Below are 23,660 nucleotides of genomic sequence, written 5' to 3'. Positions count from 1 at the left end.
TCTCTTCTCTCTCTCTCTCTCTCTCTCTCTCACTAAAGGGTTCTATTTTCAGCTAGTGCTCAGACGTAAGTGTCAAACGCACATTAGTTTGCAGTTCCGTCATGTAAAAACTGGCACACCCTGGACAGTTTCGTCAATTTACCTGTCTAACATCAGCTTGCTTGTACTGAGGTGGGAGCGGTGGCAATATTTGAGGTTTGTCCTTAAAAACAATCGCAAAGCGACAATTTTAAGACTCACAAAAAGCAGGTTTTAACGGTAACACAGTTGAGAGCGGAAGTGCAGCCTGTCTAGCAGTGACACACAAGACCCATGGAAGTGGATGTTGTATTTCGAAACATAAAAAATAGCTAAGTAGCCTATGAATAAAGGGGTTTTAAATGGTCTACTGAAAGTGCTTTGACATTTTTTAGATTTTTTTTTGCCTTCATGCTTTTTCATGATTCACAATTCACCTGCATACTTCATTTTGCTTGTTCAAGTAGGTTATCCATCCCCATTTTCAAAGAGCGCCCTCGTCCGATTACCAAAGACACGCTCCTTAAAACTATTCAGTCCTCCTATAATGCCATATTAATGGGGGAAAAAAATTGAGTCTGCCTTGCACATAGGCAACGATACAGGAGCCTTGTATTTTGTGTACAGAGCATTCGGAAAGTAATCAAACCCCTTGACTTTTTACAACTTTTGTTACGTTACAGCCTTATTCTGAAATGTTTTAAATTTCCCTTATCAATCTACACACAATACCCCATAGTGACAGAGAAAAAGGCGGTGACCCGATCCTGTAGGTTCATGCTCCACAACATTCGCAGAGTACGACCCTGCCTCACACAGGAAGCGGCGCAGGTCCTAATCCAGGCACTTGTCATCTCCCGTCTGGATTACTGCAACTCGCTGTTGGCTGGGCTCCCTGCCTGTGCCATTAAACCCCTACAACTCATCCAGAACGCCGCAGCCCGTCTGGTGTTCAACCTTCCCAAGTTCTCTCACGTCACCCCGCTCCTCCGCTCTCTCCACTGGCTTCCAGTTGAAGCTCGCATCCGCTACAAGACCATGGTGATTGCCTACGGAGCTGTGAAGGGAACGGCACCTCCATACCTTCAGGCTCTGATCAGGCCCTACACCCAAACAAGGGCACTGCGTTCATCCACCACTGGCCTGCTGGCCCCCCTACCTCTGAGGAAGCACAGTTCCCGCTCAGCCCAGTCAAAACTGTTCGCTGCTCTGGCACCCCAATGGTGGAACAAGCTCCCTCACGACGCCAGGACAGCGGAGTCAATCACCACCTTCCGGAGACACCTGAAACCCCACCTCTTTAAGGAATACCCCCCTTAAAATATTTAGATGCACTATTGTAAAGTGGTTGTTCCACTGGATATCATAAGGTGAATGCACCATTTTGTAAGTCGCTCTGGATAAGAGCGTCTGCTAAATGACTTAAATGTAAATGTAAAAAAAACAGGTTATTGCACATTTATAAAAAGAAGGAAATATGACATTTACAGAAGTACCCTTTACTCAGTAAAGGCACACACAGTGTTGCAGCGATGGGAGAAGGACAACCATCTCTGCAGCACTCCACCAATCAGGCACTCTGTCAGAGTGACCATCGGGTTCTTGGTCACCTCCCTGACCAAGGCCCTTCTCCCCCAATTGCTCAGTTTAGCTAGGCAGCCAGCTTTAGGGAGAGTCTTGGTAGTTCCAAACTTCTTTCATTTAAGAAGGGAAAGGGGATACCTAGTCAGTTGTACAGCATTCAACTGAAATGTGTCTTCTGCATTTAACCCAATTCCTCTGAATCAGAGAGGTGTGGAGGGCTCCCTTAATCAACATCCACAGTGACCAGGGAACAGTGGGTTAGCTGCCTTGCTCAAGGGCAGAATGACAGATTTTTACCTTGTCAGCTCAGGGATTCGATCCAGCAACCTTTCGGTTACTGGCCCAACACTCTTACCCACCAGGCCACTTGTCGCTCCCTTCCCCAGATCTGTGCCTCGACACAATCCTGTCTCGAAGCTCTACGGACAATTCCTTCAACCTCATGGCTTAGTTGTTTTGCTGACATGCACTGTCAACTGTGGGACCTAATATAGACAGGTGTGTGCCTTTCCAAATCATGTCCAATCAATTTGATTTACCACAGGTAGACTTCAATCAAGTTGTAGAAACATCTCAAGGATGATCAATGGAAATAGGATGCACCTGAGCTCAATTTCGAGTCTCATAGCTAAGGGTCTGAATACTTACGTAAATAAGGTATTTCTGTTTTTTTATGTTTAATAAATGTAAAAGAAATTATATCTAAAAACCTGTTTTTGCTTTGTTATTATGAGGTATTGTGTGTAGATTGATGAGGGGAAAAATATTTAGTCAATTTTAGAATAAGGCTGAAACGTAACAAAATGTGGAAAAAGTCAAGGGGTCTGAATACTTTCCAAATGTACTGTAAGTAATGGTAAAATGTGTTTTTTTGGAGAAGTGCATCTTTGGTAAGCAATTTTGAGAGGTTCTCTTGGAGATGGATACTTGAACAAGCCAAGGGAAGTATGCAAGTAGGGACGGATACTTAAACAAGCCAAATGAGGTATGCAAGTAAGGATGGATACTTGAACAAGCCAAACTGAGTATGCAAGTAGGGATGGATACTTGACCAAGACAAATTAAGTATGCGAGTAGGGGAGGATACTTGACCAAGCCAAATGAAGTATGCGAGTAGGGGCGGATACTTGACCAAGCCAAATGAAGTTTGCAAGTATGGATGTGTGTGTGTGTGTGTGTGTTTTAGGATGTGCAGTATATTTTCAATTCAAGGCACTCTGACGAATAGACCAACAAACGAAAAAAGATTGCTATTTTTCCCTTTCATGTGAATAAAAACCAAGCCCTCCATAGGATATCTTTACCCTAGGCCTAACTACTACAATGCGTCAGGTCGTTTTTATCCTGGCCTATCCATAAAAGGTGTTTTAAATGGTCTATTCATCAAAGTGCCTTGAATTATATAAGGGTTGTATGATGCAAAGTACCAACCGAGGTCAACAGACACCAAAAGGAAGTGTTGTCAGGGGTCAGACAGTATCCATCACCTATCTGTGTGCTGATTTGAATGACCCTCTGTAGCTCAGAGACTTTGACCTCTGGCCTTAGTTCAGGATTGTGTCAGTAATCAATGGAGGTGTGGAATATTTTGCAACGTGTTGGTTGTTGTATGAGAGGATACAGTATGTATTTCACTTGAAGACTGTTGACTCAGTGTATGGCTGTTGATTACACATTACATCTGAGTCATTTAGCAGACACTCTTATCCAGAGTGACTTACAGTTAGTTGGTGGCTTGGTGAGACAACCACATATCACAGTCATAGTAAGTAAATGTTTTCCTCAATAAGGCAGCTAGCAGCAAAGGCAGTGCTAGTGCTACTCATCTCATATGTATATACTGTATTCTATACCATCTACTGCATCTTTGCCTATGCCGCACGGCCGTCACTCATCCATATATTTATATATACATAATCTTATTCATCCCTTTAAATTTGTGTGTATGAGGTAGTTGTTGTGAATTTGTTAGATTACTTGTTAGATATTACTGCATTGTCAGAACTCGAAGCACAAACATTTTGCTACACTCGCATTAACATCTGCTAACCATGTGTATGTGACCAATGAAATTTGATTTGATTTAGTGAGAAAATACAAGTGCAAACTGCTAGGTGCTATTGGGGACCTGTTGTCTAACTGGGATAGATGTTCCTGAAGAAAGAAGTTGGGGCAGCTGGGGTGGGCTGGCAGGAGTCTTGGAAATGTGGAGGTGTTTCTTGGAATGCTTTTGTGTTTCACCAACACAACCAAACATTGGCCAGGCTGACCTACATTGCAGACTGGCATACCAGCTAACCACATCATATGATATACAGATGTAGGATCTTAATTTGAGCCAGGTTGCTCCAGCAAGAAAATAATCATGCAGCAACAGGAAATGTATATTATAATTAATTAATCAACATTTTTGTATGGGGTCGAAATGTTTTTCGTACGAGAAAATCAAGTCTGACATTTCATAGGTGAAATGTCATAGTTCAGAAGCCTTTTTAAACCTCAGGTAGGCTCTCCTGCAACAGGGTAATCAAGTTAAGATCCTATATTTGTAGCAATTGGTTGCCCAACAATGCAGCGTCTGCAACGTAGTTGGAAGGTACTGGTTTCAGGCCAAGTTTGTTCGCATGTTAAAGTGTTTTTGTCTGGTTTATGGAGCGACCAAGTCCAGGCTTGGGCTTTGTCCCAAATGTCAGCCTATTCTCTTTATAGTACACTGGTCCAAAGGGAATAGGGTTCCATTTGGGACACACTGGTAGTAGTCATTATCACCCCACAGCTGGCTGCTAGTCATTATCACCCCACAGCTATCTGCTAGTCATTATCGCCCCACAGCTGGCACAGCCAAGTAATTATCGCCCCACAGCTGGCTGCTAGTCAGTATTGCCCCACAGCTGGCTGCTTGTCTTTATCGCCCCACAGCTGGCTGCTTGTCATTATCACCCCACAGCTGGCTGCTAGTCATTACCGCCCCACAGCTGGCTGCAAGTCATTATCACCCCACAGCTGGCTGCAAGTCATTACCGCCCTACAGCTGGCTGCTAGTCATTACCGCCCCACAGCTGGCTGCTTGTCATTATCGCCCCACAGCTGGCTGCTTGTCATTACCGCCCCACAGCTGGCTGCTAGTCATTACCGCCCCACAGCTGGCTGCTTGTTATTACCGCCCACAGCTGGCTGCAAGTCATTACCGCCCCACAGCTGCCTGCTAGTCATTACCGCCCCACAGCTGGCTGCTAGTCATTATCGCCCCATAGCTGGCTGCTAGTCATTACCGGCCCACAGCTGGCTGCTAGTCATTACCGCCCCACAGCTGGCTGCTAGTCATTACCGCCCCACAGCTGGCTGCTAGTCATTATCGCCCCACAGCTGGCTGCTTGTCATTATCGCCCCACAGCTGGCTGCTAGTCATTATCACCCCACAGCTGGCTGCTAGTCATTATCGCCCCCACATGCTGGCTGCAAGTCATTATCGCCCCACAGCTGGCTGCTAGTTATTATCACCCCACAGCTGGCTGCTAGTCATTACCGCCACACAGCTGGCTGCTAGTCATTATCGCCACACAGCTGGCTGCTTGTCATTATCGCCCCACAGCTGGCTGCTAGTCATTATCGCCCCACAGCTGGCTGCTAGTCATTATCGCCCCACAGCTGGCTGCTAGTCATTACCGCCCCACAGCTGGCTGCTAGTCATTACTGCCCCACAGCTGGCTGCTAGTCATTATCACCCCACAGCTTGCTGCAAGTCATTACCGCCCCACAGCTGGCTGCTTGTCATTATCACCCCACAACTGGCTGCTAGTCATTACCGCCCCACAGCTGGCTGCTAGTCATTACCGCCCCACAGCTGGCTGCTTGTCATTACCGCCCCACAGCTGGCTGCAAGTCATTACCGCCCCACAGCTGGCTGCTAGTCATTACCGCCCCACAGCTGGCTGTTAGTCATTATCACCCCACAGCTGGCTGCTAGTCATTATCGCCACACAGCTGCTGCTAGTCATTATCGCCTCACAGCTGGCTGCTTGTCATTATCGCCCCACAGCTGGCTGCTTGTCATTATCACTCCACAGCTGGCTGCTTGTCATTATCGCCCCACAGCTGGCTGCTAGTCATTACCGCCCCACAGCTGGCTGCAAGTCATTATCGCCACACAGCTGGCTGCTAGTCATTATCGCCCCACAGCTGGCTGCTAGTCATTATCACCACACAGCTGGCTGCTTGTCATTATCGCCCCACAGCTGGCTGCTAGTCATTATCACCACACAGCTGGCTGCTTGTCATTATCGCCCCACAGCTGGCTGCTTGTCATTATCGCCCCACAGCTGGCTGCTTGTCATTATCGCCCCACAGCTGGCTGCTAGTCATTATCCAACCACAGCTGGCTGCTAGTCATTATCACCCCACAGCTGGCTGCTAGTCATTATCACCCCACAGCTGGCTGCAAGTCATTATTGCCCACACAGCTGGCTGCAAGTCATTATCACCCCACAGCTGGCTGCAAGTCATTACCACCCCACAGTTGGCTGCTAGTCATTATCACCACACAGCTGGCTTAGACAGATTTAAAGAGTCATGACCAAGTCAATCTCCTCAACCACTCCTAATTCCAGGGAGAACCTTGCGACACAAGGCTACAGATTCATGTTAGCAAAGCTGGGGTCCTACACACACACACACAGAGTCATGTTCACAAAGCTGGGACCTCATGTCCTTGCTGGTGATCCATGACCCACACACACACACACACACACACACACACACACACACACACACACACACACACACACACACACACACACACACACACACACACACACACACACACACACACACACACACACACACAAACATGTGTAGCTAGATGGGTGATAAATGATAATTTACAGTTTCTAAGAACTCCCAACCTCTCAGTATCCTCAACTCTCTATCTATCGAGCCCCTCGAGTAAAGCGCTGTCAGCAGCATTGCACTTGACCAGTGACTATAGGAAATGTACATTATCCTGGGACAAGTATAGTGTTGTTGACAGTGCTTTTACTCGGGGGACTCTATACAGTGAAGGAAAAACGTATTTGATCCCCTGCTGATTTTGTACGTTTGCCCACTGACAAAGAAATTATCAGTCTATCATTTTAATGGTAGGTTTATTTGAACAGTGAGAGACAGAATAACAACAAAAAAATCCAGAAAAACGCATGTCAAAAATGTTATAAATTGATTTGCATTTTAATGAGGGAAATACGTATTTGACCCCTCTGCAAAACATGACTTAGTACTTGGTGGCAAAACCCTTGTTGGCAATCACAGAGGTCAGACGTTTCTTGTAGTTGGCCACCAGGTTTGCACACATCTCAGGAGGGATTTTGTTCCACTCCTTACACATTTTAATTTAGACCATTCTATTGGTCCTAGTGTGAAATCTTCACATTCACCCACAGACAGTCGGACCAAGGAGATCTACTCTACTTCAGACACGTGTTGTAAACACACCTAAAACACTAAGGTCCAGTGACCTGTTAACTAGGGCCGGGACGATACCAGTATCGCGATACTCCTTAGTATCTTAGCAAAGAAATATAACATGAAGTGGACTTAACTTCTTAAAGAAACATCCCTAATGTTGGCAAACAAATATCATTATGATGTCATCCAGAGTCACTTGTATTTGTTTTCCAGGTTATAGAACACAATATTTTACATACAGAAGGTTTTTAAAAAGACCAAAGAGTTTGGTCTGCTTGGTGTTTTTATTTTTGCCATGGAAAAAAATAATATGGTACTGGTATCGTCACAGGCCTTAATGTTAACAACCCTGAAATTATCTGCCCAGTGACTCTGTCTGCACTAACCACTAGGAGTTAGTAACCTGTCCTTATCCATCACTGAACCAAATAACAACAAGAGGAGATAAAAATAATGAATAAGTAGCCACGGTTGATTACTTTAAAACTATTCTTTAACGTATGAAGACATTGCAGTGTCTCTACGGTAGCTACTGTACAACTAAAGCTTTGTCAGTAGAGGTCAAATGAGCCACTACTTTTAGAGGTTTTTGTATTGATTACATACAGTACATTTGGAATAAGACTTATTTCATAAAATAAATAAAAAGTAATTTTATGACCACAGCTTTTCGTGTACAATATATACCAGTACAGTATACAGTAGATTATATAATTCTATACCGAACATTTTTCTTATGTTCTCATCAAGCGTTTAGCTGAGATTTACTGTACGGCTCATGATTAGGATTATTATCAGAATGTGCTGAGGCTGAGTAACTAAGCCCATAGATGCGGTGGTTTACAGTCCTTTGAAAGTGTTCCATTATGTTTTTTTGTAAGCATTACATTGTAACATTTTACTTTGAAAAAGTGTTCCATAGCTATTGTTTACTTTGAAAAGTGTTGCATTGTTGTGGTATGTTTGCAGCGAGCCCAAGGCTGCCAAGCTCAGCCTGTTCAACAGGAATAATGCCCTGAACGCCTGTATGAAGAAAGAGGAGAAGAAAGAGAAGGAGATTCATTATGAGGATTCCCCGGATGGTGGCTGGGGCTGGATGGTCGTACTTCACTGCTTCCTGGTACAGCTTCTTCTTTCCTCATCTTTGAGTTTTTGGAGGTTCTCCAAATGTTTATCTATTGGACATGTTTCTAGCATTTCTTTTTATATAATTGTTCATATGTTATACAATGACTCAGGGTTAGGGTCAATTCCATTTAGATTCCAGTCAATTTGTAAAAGTAAACCGAATTCCAATTTGGAATTTCAGTATACCTCCTGAATTGACTGCAATAGAAAGGGAATTGACCCAAACCCTAACCCCAACCCTGCATTTTGTAGTGTGGCAGATCATGTGTGTGTGTGTGTACGTCTGCCTACCTGTGTCCCTCTGTCTGTCTCTGACTCCAGGTGAATGTGCTGGTGATGGGGACCCTGAAGACCTTTGGGATCTTTTTCGTGGCATTCCAGGATGAGTTCGGAGGGTCGGCAGAGAGTATCAGCTGGATCGGCTCGATCATGTCTAGCCTGCGGCTCTCTGGAGGTCAGAGTTCACATGACATGAAAACACTCAGACTACTACTGTATCACAGGTCAGAGGTTGGTGGCAGCTTAATTGGGGAGGATGGGCTCGTGATAACGGCTGGAGAGGAATGATTGGAACGGTATCAAATACATCAAACACATGGTGTCCAGGTGTTTGATGCCATTCCATTTACTCCATTCGAGCCGTTATTATGAGCCGTCCTCCCCTCAGCAGCCTCCACTGTACTGTATCTGTGTGTGTGCGTGTTTAATTCAGATGTGTGAGTGTGCAGTGTGAAATGTGCAGTGTGTGTGAGGTCAGAGTTCACATAAAACCAAAGTCTGACCACATCACTCGCCCCTTGGGGGTCTGGGTCGGGGGTCTGGGGTCTGGGTCGGGGGGTCTGGGTCGGGGGGTCTGGGTCTGGGGTCGGGGGTCTGGGTCTGGGGTCGGGGGGTCTGGGTCTGGGGTCTGGGTCTGGGTCGGGGGGTCTGGGGTCTGGGTCGGGAGGTCTGGGGTATGGGTCTGGGGTCTGGGGTCTGGGTCGGGGGGTCTGGGTCAGGGGTCTGGGGTCTGGGTCTGGGGTCTGGGTCTGGGTCGGGGGGTCTGGGGTCTGGGGTCTGGCTCTTGTGTTGCATCACTGACAACATCTGACGCCTGTCTGTCCTACTAAGAGCTTCGTGATTGGATGGATGAATTATGGGATACATTTTCATGTTTTTCTGTTTGTTCCTGTGTTAGGTCCCCTGGCCGCTGTATCGTGTGTGAAGCTGGGTAACAGAGTGACCTCTATAGCTGGGGCTGTGCTGGTCGGTGTAGGCTTCCTCATGAGTGTCTTTGCCACCAGCGTGGTATACCTATACATCAGCATGGGGCTGATTGTGGGTAAGTTATCAGAGATTAAAAGAGGTACAGAGCAGAGTAGGCCGGAGTCCAATATATGTGTAAAATACTCTAAAGTACTTGTCTTTAGGTATCTGATATACTTCAACTGTGTTTTTTTTTCTGTCTTGCATTTTTATTTTGGTATTTGGTGACAAATCCCGTTTTTAATGAGAAAAGAAAATCGGAATCTGTGTCTGAATCTGTGATGATCATAATGTATTTGATCATAAATACACTGCATGACCAAAAGTATGTGGACATGTGCTTGTGGAACATCTCATTCCAAAATCATGAGCATTAATATGGAGTTGGTCCCTCCTTTGCTGCAATAACAGCCTGCACTCTTCTGGGAAGACTTTCCACTAGATTGTGAAACATTGCTGCGGGGACTTGCTTCCATTTAGCCACAAGAGCATTAGTGAGGTCGGGCACTGATTTTGGGCGATTAGGCCTGGCTCATAGTTGGTGTTCCAATTCATCCCAAAGGTGTTCGATGAGGTTGAGGTCAAGGCTCTGTGCAGACCAGTCAAGTTCTTCCACACCGGTCTCGAGAAACCATTTCTTTATGGACCTCACTTTGAGCACAGTGGCATTGTAATGCTGAAACAGGAAAGGGCCTTCCCCAAACTGTTGCCACAAAGTTGGAAGCACAGAATCATCTAGAATGTAATTGTATGCTGTAGCGTTAAGATTTCCCTTCACTGGAACTAAGGGTCCTAGCTCGAACCATGAAAAACAGCCCCAGACCATTATTCCTCATCCACCAAACTTTACAGTTGGGATTATGCATTCAGGCAGGTAGTGTTCTCCTGGCATCCACCAAACCCAGATTTGTCCGTCGGACAAAAGTTGAGTGGCTGTTGCCAACATACTGACTCAAATCTCTAGCAACTTTAATAATTAAAAATTGGATGTAATAAATGTATCACTGGTCACTTTAATTAAACAATGCCACTTTATATAATGTTTACATACCCTACATTACTCATCTCATATGTATATACTGTACTCTATACCATTTACTGCATCTTGCCTATGCCGTTCGGCCATTGCTCATCCTTATATGTATATGTACATATTCTTATTCATTCCTTTTCACTTGTGTGTAAAAGGTAGTTGTGAAATTGTTAGATTACTTGTTAGATATTACTGCATGGTCGGAACTAGAAGCACAATCATTTCGCTACACTCGCATTAACATCTGCTAACCATGTGTATGTGACCAATCAAATTTGATTTGATTTGATTTGAAGCGTGAATTATCACTCCAGAGAATGCGTTTCCACTGCTCCAGAGTCCGATGGCGTTGAACTTTACACCAATTCAGCCGACGCTTGGCATGGTGATCTTAGGTTTGTGCTCGGCTGCTCGTCCATGGAAACCCATTTCAGGAAGCTCCTGACGAACAGTTCTTGTGCTGACATTGCTTCCAGAGGAAGTTTGGAACTCTGTAGTGTGTGTTGCAACTGAGGACAACTACAGCACTTGGCAGTCCAGTTCTGTGAGCTTGTGTGGCCTACCACTTCGTGGCTGAGCTGTTATTGCTCCTCAACGTTTCCACTTCACAACAACAGCACTTACAGTTGACTGGGGCAGCTCTAGCAGGGCAGAAATGTGACAAACTGACTTTTTGGAAACTATGACGGTGCCAAAGTCACTGAGCTCTTCAGTACCGGCCATTCTACTGCCAATGTTTGTCTATGGAGATTGCATGGCGGTGTGCTCGGTTTTATACTCCTGCTAGCAACGGTTGTGCCTGAAATAGCCAGAATACACTAATTTGAAGGGGTGTCAACATACTGCTGTCTATATACTATTGTATGTCATGTAACCCCTCTCAGGCCTTGGTTTTGCACTCCTGTACCAAGCCACCTCTGTTGTCACGGCAACATATTTCCGTAAGAGGTTAGCGACGGCATACTCCATTGGGCGATCTGGGATGGGCTTGACCTTCGCCCTCGCCCCTTTCACTCAGCTGCTGCTGGATCAGTACGCCTGGCAAGGTACTGACACACACACACACACACACACACACACACAGATATACACACATATACACACATATACACACATATATACACACACATCTGTTGTTGGGATGTGGAAATGATTTAATTATTATGGGAATATCATAATGCTATTCTAGAATGACTCCGTAACACCCCTATGCTCCTCTTATAGGAGCTCTGCTAATCCTAGGAGGCCTGATGTTAAACCTGGTGGCCTCTGGGATGCTGCTAAGACCCATACACGTGAAGCCTGCACCACCCCCTTCCTCATCCTCATCTTCATCCATCCAAAAAAGCCCTCTGATAGGTCCAGAGAAGGAGAAGGACCGCCCTCAGAATGGATGCTGCTTTAACAGATCCACAACGTTAACCAATGGCATCGCCAAATCAGACTCTTCTCCTTCAACTCCACAACCCCTGCACTGGGACACTGAGACCTCAGAGAAGGACTCCACACTTGGGTTGAGTCAGAGCTACCACAGGCCCCCACCTCCACCAAACCCTGAACTGACCAAGCTGGTACAAAACAGTGTGAATGGGCACGTTCAGGAGGCATCACCCCCCACGGCCACCATAGACAGCCCCAGCCTCATGGAACAGAACGGTACCATTAGCCTAAACGGTTCCACTGTGTTTGGGTTCTCCTCACCTAATGGCACTACCACTGTGGATGATCACATCCCACCGGCCGTGAAAAATAACAGAGTCCTAGACTTCTCCCTGTTGAAGAACCCCTTCTTCTGCATCTACACTTGGTCCGTGGTGTTCAGCCAGCTGGCTTACTTCATCCCCTACTTCCATTTGTCTGCCCGGGCCAGGAACCTGGGTATAGATGCCATGGACGCTTCCTTCATCATCTCTGTGGCAGGTGAGTCTCAGACAGTCGATCAACCTTCCCCTGAGACAAGCTGTAGACATTAGGTCACCATACCAGGCAAGTAGGCTGTAGGCATTAGGACCATACCGGGCAAGTAGGCAGGGGCTATATATGGAGGGGTATATATGGAGGGGTATGTGGAGGGGCTATATATGGAGGGCATATATGGAGGGGTATTAAAACCTGTTAGGGACAGACGTTCCGCTAGCGGAACGCCTCACCAATATCCAATGGTAGAGCGTGGCGCGAAATACAAATACCTTAAGTGCTCTCCCCTTACCTCACTGCACTGACATGCTAGAGACATTAATTCCTTGGCCGACGTCCTGCCAGGAGGGGCTGATGGGGCCCTGCTAGAGGGCCCTACCCTTACCTCCTCGCACTAGTCTCCCAAGCTCTTATGCCTGCACTGTGCAGTGGCCTATCCCACCAGGTCCATGGAGCGCTCCCACCTCGAGTCTTGAACGTAGAGGAGACCATCGCACTATACAATGCGAGGTCCCGCACTCAGGCAAGCCTGAGGCCTGGTAATGTCAACATAATGATTGCCGCTTGCCATTCCACTACATGCTCCGAGGAGCGTGGAGAGAGCTCCCACCTTGACGTGTAAAGTCTCGCACTCAGGCGAACCTGAGACCTGGTAGCAACAACCGCCAACACGACCATCCCAATAATGTTCACTCTCGGTCGGTGCATCCCACTCAACCCTAGTAGTCAAGTCTCAGCACTAACATGCAGACATATTCATCACCCCTGTCAGGTATCGTACAGGTAGGGGTTGGGGAAGCCCTACTCGAGGACCTCCCCCTTACCTCACTGCACTAGCCTGCCAGGAGCAATTCCTCCATCGCTGGAGGGAGACCCGCACCCTGCATGTTACAACAATGTAAACCTGGGAGTATCTGCATCTGACTTTAAAAATGCTATAACTTCAATTTCTCAAACATATGACTATTTTACACCATTTTAAAGACAAGACTCTCGTTAATCTAACCACATTGTCCAATTTCAAAAAGGCTTTACAGCGAAAGCAAAACATTAGATTATGTCAGGAGAGTAACCTGCCAAAAAATAATCACACAGCCATTTTCAAAGCAAGCATATATGTCACAAAACCAAAACCACAGCTAAATGCAGCACTAACCTTTGATGATCTTCATCAGATGACACTCCTAGGACATTATGTTATACAATACATGCATGTTTTGTTCAATCAAGTTCATATTTATATCAAAAAACAACTTTTTACAGTAGTATGTGATGTTCAGAATTAGCATACTTCCGGTGAATTTACTAAATTACTCACGACAAAAGTTTACAAAAAACATAACAATTATTTAAAGAATTATAGATACAGAACTCCTTTATGCAATCGCGGTGTCAGATTTTAAAATAGCTTTTCGGCGAAAGCACATTTTGCAATATTCTGAGTAGATAGCTCGGCCATCACGGCTAGCTAATTTGACACCAACCAAGTTTGGTGCTCACTAAACTCAGAATTACTATAAGAAAAATTGAATTACCTTTCCTGTTCTTCGTCAGAATGCACTCCCAGGACTTCAACTTCAACAACAAATGTTGTTTTGGTTCGAAATAATCCATAGTTAAATTGAAATAGCTCCGTTTTGTTCGTGCGTTGAGGTCACTATCCGAAGGGTGACGTGCGGGCGCATTTCGTAACAAAAAATTTCAAAATATTCCATTACCGTACTTCGAAGCATGTCAAACGCTGTTTAAAATCAATTTTTATGCGATTTTTCTCGTAAAATAGCGATAATATTCCAACCGGGCGACGTTATATTCATTCATAGACTGAAAGAAAAACATGGAGTCGTCTCATGGACGCGCACTCCAGTGTCATTGTTCCCTGCCTGACCACTCACAAAAATGACTGCTGTTTTTCGCCCAGAGACTGCAGAGACGTCATTCCACTTTCTGGCGCCTTCTGAGAGCCAATGGAAGCCTTAGAAAATGTCACATTACAGTAGAGATGCCCTAGAAGGAGTACAAATTGTCAGACAGGGCACTTCCTGTATGGAATCTTCTCAGGTTTTGGCCTGCCATATGAGTTTTGTTATACTCACAGACACCATTCAAACAGTTTTAGAAACGTTAGCGTGTTTTCTATCCAAATCTACTAATTATATGCATATTCTAGTTTCTGGGCAGGAGTAGTAACCATGACAGGTTAATGAAGGGGTATATATGGAGGTCTTATATATGGAGGGGTTTATGTGGAGGGGCTATATATGGAGGGGTATATAGAGAGGCTATATATGGAGGGGTATATATGGAGGCCTATGTATGGAGGGCTATATGGAGGTCTTATATATGGATGGATTTATGTGGTGGGCTATGTATGGAGGGTATATATGGAGGGCTATATATGGAGGGCTATATGCAGTTGAAGTCAGAAGTTTAAATACATTTAGGTTGGAGTCATTAAAACTCGCTTTTCAACCACTCCACAAATTTCTTGTTAACAAACTATAGTTTTGGCAAGTCGGTTAGAACATCTAATTTGTGCATGACACAAGTCATTTTTCCAACTATTGTTTACAGACAGCTTATTTCACTTATAATTCACTATATAACAATTCCAGTGGGTCAGAAATGTACATACACTAAGTTAACTGTGCCTTTAAACAGCTATGAAAATTCCAGAAAATGTCATGGCTTTAGAAGCTTCTGATAGGCTAATTGACATAATTTCAGTCAATTGGAGGTGTACCTGTCGATGTATTTCAAGGCCTACCTTCAAATTCAGTGCCTCTTTGCTTGACATCATGTAGACCTCCACAAGTCTGATTCATCCTTGGGAGCAATTTCCAAACGTCTGAAGATACCACGTTTCTCTGTACAAACAATAGTACGCAAGTATAAACACCATGGGACCACGCAGCCGTCATACCGCTCAGGAAGGAGACGCCTTCTGTCTCCTAGAGATGAACGTACTTTGGTGCGAAAAGTGCAAATCAATCCCAGAACAACAGCAAAGGATCTTGTGAAGATGCTGGAGGAAACAGGTACAAAAGTATGTATATCCACAGTAAAACAAGTCCTATATCGACATAACCTGAAAGGCCGCTCAGCAAGGAAGAAGGAAGAAGCTACTGCTCCAAAACCTTCAGAAAAAAGCCGGACTACGCTTTGCAACTGCACATGGGGACAAAGATCGTACTTTTTGGAGAAATGTCCTCTGGTCTGATGAAAGAAAAATAGAACTGTTTGGCCATAATGATCATCGTTATGTTTGGAGGAAAGAGGGGGTGGCTTGCAGGCCGAAGAACACCATCCCAACCGTGAAGCACGGGGGTGGCGGCATCATGTTTTGGGGGTGCTTTGCTGCAGGAGGGACTGGTGCACTTCACAAAATAGATGACATCATGAGGTAGGAAAATTATGTGGATATATGGAAGTAACATCTCAAGACATCAGTCAGGAAGATAAAGCTTGCTCGCAAATGCGTCTTCCAAATGGACAATGACCCCAAGCATACTTCCAAAGTTGTGGCACAATGGCTTAAGGACAACAAAGTCAAGGTATTGGAGTGGCCATCACAAAGCCCTGACCTCAGTCCTATAGGAAATTTGTGGGCAGAACTGAAAAAGCATGTGCGAGCAAGGAGGCCTACAAACCTGACTCAGTTACACCAGCTCTGTCAGGAGGAATGGGCCAAATTCACCCAACTTATTGTGGGAAGCTTGTGGAAGGCTACCTGAAATGTTTGACCCATGTTAAACAATTTAAAGGCAATGCTACCAAATACTAATTGAGTGTATGTAAACTTCTGACCCACTGGTAATGTGATGAAAGAAATAAAAGCTGAAATAAATCATTATCTTGACTATTATTCTGACATTTCACATTCTTAAAATAAAGTGGTGATACTAACTGACCTAAAACAGGGAATTTTTACTCGGATTAAATGTCAGGAATTGTGAAAAACTGAGTTTAAATGTATTTGGGTAAGGTGTATGTAAACTTCCGACTTCAACTGTATATGGAGTGGTATATATGGAGGGGTGCATATGGAGGGGTATACAGTGCATTATTCAGACCCCTTTACTTTTTCCACATTTTGTTACTATACAGCCTTCCTCTAAAATGGTATTAAAAAACAACAATTTCCTCATCGATCTACACACAATACCCTACAATGAAAAAGCAAAAACAGGCTTTTAGAAAACCTTTGGTATTCAGACCCTTTACTATGAGATTTGAAATTGAGCTCAGGTGCATCCTATTTCCATTGATCATCCTTGAGATGTTTCTACAACTTGACTAGAGTCCAGCTATGGTACATTCATTTGATTGGACATGATTTGGAAAGCCACACACCTGTCTATTCAAGGTCCCACAGTTGACAGTGCATGTCAGAGCAAAAACCAAGCCATGAGGTCGAAGGAATTGTCCGTAGAGCTCCGAGACAGGATTGTGTCGAGGCACAGATCTGGGGAAGGGTGCCAAAGAATGTCTGCAGCATTGATGGTCCCCAAGAACACAGTGGCCTCCATCATTCTTAAATGGAAGAAGTTTGGAACCACGAAGACTCTTCCTAGAGCTGGCCGCACGGCCAAACTGAGCAATCGGGGGAGAAGGGCCTTGGTCAGGGAGGTAACCAATAACCTGATGGTCACTGTGACAGAGCTCCAGAGTTCCTCTGTGGAGATGGGAGAACCTTCCAGAAGGACAACCATCTCTGCAGCACTCCACCAATCAGGCCTTTATGGTCGAGTGGTCAGAGGGAAACCACTCCTCAGTAAAAGGTACTTGACAGCCCGCTTGAAGTTTGCCAAAAGGTACCTAAAGTACTTTCAGACCATGAGAAACAAGATTCTCTGGTCTGATGAAACCAAGATTGAACTCTTTGGCCTGAATGCCAAGCGTCACTTCCGGAGGAAACCTGCACAATCCCTATGGTGAAGCATGGGGGTGGCAGCATCATGCTGTGGGAATGTTTTTCAGTGGCAGGGACTGGGAGACTAGTCAGGACCGAGGGAAAGATTAACAGAGCAAAGTACAGAGAGATCCTTGATAAAAACCTGCTCCAGAGCGCTTAGGACCTCAGACTGGGGTGAAGGTTCACCTTCCAACAGGACAACACCCCTAAGCATACAGCCAAGACAATGCAAGAGTAGCATTGGGACAAGTCTCTAAATGTCCTTGTGTGGCCCAGCCAGAGACGGACTTGAACCAAATCGAACATCTCTGGAGAGACTTGAAAATAGCTGTGCAGCAACACTCCCCGTCCAACCTGACAGAGCTTGAGAGGATCTGCAGAAAAGAATGGGAGAAATTCCCCAAATACAGGTGTGCCAAGCTAGTAGTGTCATGCCCAAGAAGACTCAAGGCTGTAAATTACTGCCAAAGGTGCTTCAACAAAGTACTGAGTAAAGGGTCTGAATACTCATGTAAATGTGATATTTCCACAAAAAAATGATTTTTTTTTCTTCTAAAAACCTGTTTTTGCTTTGTCATTATGGGGTATTTTGTGCAGATTGATGAGATTATTATTTAGTCATTTATTTACATTTTAGAATAAGGCTGTAACGTATCAAAATGTGGAAAAAGTAAAGGGGTCTGAAAACTTCCCAAATGGATTGTATGGATGGGGTATTTTGAGGCCTATATGAAAGGGTATTTTGTAAACCCAGTGTAAGTGGAAGGATAAGTCACCATTATCATTAATGAAGGTATTTGAAGGCAAATATAACAAATTCACAAAATATGAACACTGAGTTGCATTATAATGATGCACACATGCATATTTATTTATATTATGAAGACACAAAAGATGAAAACTGAGTTTTATTATAGTTGTTTTATTATAGGTGGAGTTCGCCTTACCTTATGCCCATTCCATGTTTCTTTTTAAATACACTGCTCAACAAAATAAAGGGAACACTTAAACAACACAATGTAACTCCAAGTCAATCACACTTCTGTGAAATCAAACTGTCCACTTAGGAAGCAACACTGATTGACAATAAATGTCACATGCTGTTGTGCAAATGGAATAGACAACAGGTGGAAATTATAGGCAATTAGCAAGACACCCCCAATAACGGAGTGGTTCTGCAGGTGGGGACCACAGACCACTTCTCAGTTCCTATGCTTCTTGGCTGATGTTTTGGTCACTTTTGAATGCTGGCGGTGCTTTCACTCTAGTGGTAGCATGAGACGGAGTCTACAACCCACACAAGTGGCTGAGGTAGTGCAGCTCATCCAGGATGGCACATCAATGCGAGCTGTGGCTAGAAGGTTTGCTGTGTCTGTCAGCGTAGTGTCCAGAGCATGGAGGCGCTACCAGGAGACAGGCCAGTAGACATCAGGAGACGTGGAGGAGGCCGTAGGAGGGCAACAACCCAGCAGCAGGACCGCTACCTCCGTCTTTGTGCAAGGAGGAGCAGGAGGAGCACTGCCAGAGCGTCGTGACCTCCAGCAGGCCACAAATGTGCATGTGTCTGCTCAAACAGTCAGAAACAGACTCCATGAGGGTGGTATGAGGGCCCGACATCCACAGGTGGGGGTTGTGCTTACAGCCCAACACCGTGCAGGACGTTTGGCATTTGCCAGAGAACACCAAGATTGGCAAATTCGCCACTGGCGCCCTGTGCTCTTCACAGATGAAAGCAGGTTCACACTGAGCACGTGACAGACGTGACAGAGTCTGGAGACGCCGTGGAGAACGTTCTGCTGCCTGCAACATCCTCCAGCATGACCGGTTTGGCGGTGGGTCAGTCATGGTGTGGGGTGGCATTTCTTTGGGGGGCCGCACAGCCCTCCATGTGCTCGCCAGAGGTAGCCTGACTGCCATTAGGTACCGAGATGAGATCCTCAGACCGCTTGTGAGACCAAATGCTGGTGCGGTTGGCCCTGGGTTCCTCCTAATGCAAGACAATGCTAGACCTCATGTGGCTGGAGTGTGTCAGCAGTTCCTGCAAGAGGAAGGCATTGATGCTATGGACTGGCCCGCCCGTTCCCCAGACCTGAATCCAATGGAGCACATCTGGGACATCATGTCTCGCTCCATCCACCAACGCCACGTTGCACCACAGACTGTCCAGGAGTTGGCGGATGCTTTAGTTCAGGTCTAGGAGGAGATCCCTCAGGAGACCATCCGCCACCTCATCAGGAGCATGCCCAGGCGTTGTAGGGAGGTCATACAGGCAAGTGGAGGCCACACACACTACTGAGCCTCATTTTGACTTGTTTTAAGGACATTACATAAAAGTTGGATCAGCCTGTAGTGTGGTTTTCCACTTTAATTTTGAGTGTGACTCCAAATCCAGACCTCCATGGGTTGATAAATTGGATTTCCATTGATTATTTTTGTGTGATTTTGTTGTCAGCACATTCAACCATGTAAAGAAAAAAGTATTTAATAAGATTATTTCTTTCATTCAGATCTAGGATGTGTTGTTTAAGTGTTCCCTTTATTTTTTTGAGCAGTATATAATAATTGACTGTGAACATACCATGGACAAAAACGGACATTTGTGTCGTTGAATGTTGATCCCGACTCCCTAGTCTGTTTCCCGACCGTATTCAGTCAGTATCCACTAGGTAATTCTGGTAAGTTTTCCTTCTGACAGAAGCGCAGAAGATGACGTGGTACTGTTTTGGTGTGTTAATTTTAGCCTACCAGAGGTGCCGGGTCAGCGCCAGAAGACGACGTGGTACTGTTTTGGTGTGTTAATTTTAGCCTACCAGAGGTGCCGGGTCAGCGCCAGAAGACGACGTGGTACTGTTTTGGTGTGTTAATTTTAGCCTACCAGAGGTGCCGGGTCAGCGCCAGAAGACGACGTGGTACTGTTTTGGTGTGTTAATTTTAGCCTACCAGAGGTGCCGGGTCAGCGCCAGAAGACGACGTGGTACTGTTTTGGTGCCTTTGCTTTAGCCTGCCAGAGGTGCCGGGTCAGTTTTCATATCGTACAACGGGAAAACCAGAACGAGCTTTCCGTCTTTGTCCTCTTCAAGTCTGACCGCGATTGACTGCGCTCTGACCCAATGAGAATGGGGGGGATCACCAAGGGTGACCAATCATATTTCAGGGTAGGCTGGTGCCACCTCGGGCCCTCCCCCCTCGTATCGCCCCTGACTGAAATGAGTGAGGGAAGAGCGCGAATAGACTGTGCGAATGTCTATAGACTGCGTTGCTGAGCAGAGGACATGCAGTGCTTCCGAGCAGGGCCGGACTAACGCATGTGGGGCTCCGGGGGACCTACCCCTAACCCCCCCCAAAATAATAACAATATTGTTATGGGGAAAGCAGATTGTTTTTGTAAAACAGCTAGATTCCTGCATTTCAACACATTTTGCCATGTCCCCCGTGGCAATTTTGCCTATGTAACCAACAGAGCATGACTGGCAAAGTAATTGATCCAAACGACCTCAAGCTATTGGCAATCAATCTGGAAAGCCAGTACAGTAATTGAATGAGCCAAATGTTCCACAATGTTTCTATGAATATATGCAAGATTCAAATGTCCAGTTTTTCGTATGCCTAGTCATGTAGAACGAGCTCAGCCGACTACCTAGTTTTCTTTGCAGGGGTTATGAGACAGGTTTCATTTTAGAAAATGATGCAAAACATACTATATCTTCAAATATGTAGTTTTCAGGGCACTGTGTTTAGAGGTAGAACCAGCTTTCTGTGCAGTTGTGGTTGGATAGATTTTTAGAAATCGTTTTTAGAAGTGAGGCAAAAAAATAGTCCTCAGCTATAGTCATCTTGTTGTTCTTACGCTATTTATGAATTATTTGTGAGTGCTGTAGCAGCGCAGACTCAGACCCTGTAGTCTTATGTAACACGTTCTTATATAAAACCTGAACTTTGGCCCAGTGGCCCGAGCCATCGAGTTCAGCTCAGTAGTATGAGGCTGAGGCCACTCTGTATGAAAACCAGGCTTGCGTCCTAAATGGTACCCTTATTATCTATATAGGATCCTGGTCAAATGTAGTGCAGTATATAGGGGAACACCCCAGTATAAACATCTTTCTCCTCTGACCAGACCGCTAGCCTAGCTGTACACACCACGTGCATACTGTAGCTAAAGCCAGATGGCTGAATGTGCTTTTAACAATTTCAAGTACATACACTTACATTTGCATTAGAATAATTTAGCAGACGCTCTTGGAGTACCATGTTAGTACTTGGTATGGATCTGTGCAACACCGCTTGGTATGGCAACTGCACCTCCCTCGATTTTATGGTGCTACAGAGGGGGGGTGCGGACTCCCCAGTACAATCACTGGCGCCGAGACCCCCATGCCATCCAGGACCACTATATCAGGCGGAGTAAAAGGAAGGCAGGGAAAATTGTTAGACTCCAGCTACCCAGGTCATAGACTCTTCTCTCTGCTTCCGCATGGCAAGCGGTACCGGAGCTACATCTCTGACACCAACAGGCTCTTGAACAAGTTCTCTCTCTTAGTCATAAGACTGATAAATAGCAAACAAAATGGCTACACGGACTATCTGACTTGATCCTTCTATTTGTAGTTTTTCAAGTTTCAAGTTTTAATGTCACGTGCACAAGTACAGTGAAATGCCTTTCTTGCAAGCTCTAAACTCAACAATGTATTTACCATGTGCGCCGAATACAACAGGTGTAGAACTTCCTGTGAAATGCTTACTTACAAACCCTTAACCAACAATGCAGTTGTCACGTCCTGACCAGCAGAGGGCGTAATTGTGTTAGTCTTGGTCAGGATGTGGCAGGGGGTTTGTGTTTGTTAAATGTTGTGTGGGTGATTGGACTCCCAATTGAAGGCAGGTGTGTTGAGTTGCCTTTGATTGGGAGTCCTATATAGGAGTGTGTGTTTTTCTTTGGGGTTGTGGGTAGTTGTCCTTGCACTGCGTTGTATGTGCCTGCAAGACTGTTGCTGTCGTCTTTATTGTTTTTGTCCAGTGGATACTTTACTCCTTTTTTTAAAATTAAAAAACATGAGTATCCACATTCCCGCTGCGCCTTGGTCCATTTCTGAAGACAGCTGTTACAGCAGTTTTAAGAAAATAAGTATTAAGAAAATATTTACTAAATAATCTAAAGTAAAAAGTAACATCAAAATAACAATAACGAGGCTATATACAGGGAGTACCGGTACTGAGTGAATGTGCTGGGGTAAAGGTTAGTCGAGGTAATTTGTACATGTAGGTCAGGGTTAAAGTGACTATGCATAGATAGTTAGACTCAATGTAGAACTAAAAATAACATAAGGTCGAACAAAAACACACTCCAACACACACACACACACACACACTAGGGCCGGGACCATACCAGTATCGCGATAGTTGTTAATGTGGCAAGGAAAGAAAACACAAAGCGGATTTAACGTCATTAGGAAAACATCCCTAATGTTGGAAACAAACATCATTATGATGTCATCCAGAGTCACATGTAGTTATTTCCCAGGTTATAGAACACAATATTTTATATACAGAAGGTTTTTTAAAAAGGACCAAAGAGTTTGGTCTGCTTTGTGTTTTTCATTTTTGCCATGGAAAAAAAGGTTGCAATACTTGTATCGTCCCAGCTCTAACACACACACACACACACACACACACACAATTTGCTCACACACACATAACACACATTCATACTGACTCTACACTCGCGAACATACAATCATCATATAAGCTGCTGCTACTCTGTTTACTCATATATCCTGATGCCTAGTCACCTTACCCCTATACATACTGTATCTGCCTCTATCACTCCAGTATCCCTGCACATTTTAATATGGTGTTGGCACTGACCCTGGAACTGTCCCTGTATATAGTCACCTTAACCCTATACATATCTAACCCTCCTACTGTAACGGCTGTCTTCGTCGTCAGATGAAACAGAGAAGTCATCGTCGGAAAAGGTGGACCAATACGCAGCGCAGGATGTGTTCATCATTACAAATTTTTATGAAAAAGAGAACACTACAAAAATAAACAAAAGACGACAGCAAAACAGTCCTGTCAGGTACAAAACACTAACAGAAACAATTACCCACAAAACCCAAAGGAAAAACATGCTCCTTATTTGTGACTCCCAATCAACAACAACGAACTTCAGCTGTGCCTGATTGGGAGCCACACACGGCCCAAAACACAGAAATACAAAAACCTAGAAAAAGAACATAGAACGCCCACCCAATGTAACACCCTGGCCTAACCAAAATAAAGAACAAAAAACCCCTCTCTCTGGGTAGGGCGTTACACCTACTCATGTATCCCTGCACATTGTAATATGGTGCTGGCACTGAC

The 23,660-nt window shown here is 44.9% G+C and overlaps 1 protein-coding gene across 6 annotated transcripts in view; it reads left to right on the top strand.

Moving 5' to 3' along the window:
- LOC106566395 (monocarboxylate transporter 5) overlaps positions 1-23,660 on the top strand; it is a 59,274-nt gene that overhangs the window by 13,969 nt on the left and 21,645 nt on the right. For 4 of the 6 annotated variants that reach the window (XM_045692902.1, XM_045692901.1, XM_045692904.1 and 1 more), the window contains 5 exons: positions 8,032-8,182; positions 8,512-8,644; positions 9,368-9,511; positions 11,353-11,514; positions 11,693-12,388. In XM_045692902.1, coding sequence (XP_045548858.1) covers positions 8,032-8,182; positions 8,512-8,644; positions 9,368-9,511; positions 11,353-11,514; positions 11,693-12,388 — 1,286 coding nt within the window. Of the gene's footprint in view, positions 1-8,004; positions 8,183-8,511; positions 8,645-9,367; positions 9,512-11,352; positions 11,515-11,692; positions 12,389-23,660 lie in introns of all 6 variants that reach the window. The other 2 variants (XM_014134369.2, XM_045692903.1) reach the window with 1 other exon arrangement.

The sequence above is a fragment of the Salmo salar genome, chromosome ssa13, assembly GCF_905237065.1.
Source record: "Salmo salar chromosome ssa13, Ssal_v3.1, whole genome shotgun sequence".
NCBI classification, from domain to species: Eukaryota; Metazoa; Chordata; class Actinopteri; order Salmoniformes; family Salmonidae; genus Salmo; species Salmo salar.
This window is presented reverse-complemented; position numbering and strand designations above follow the sequence as displayed.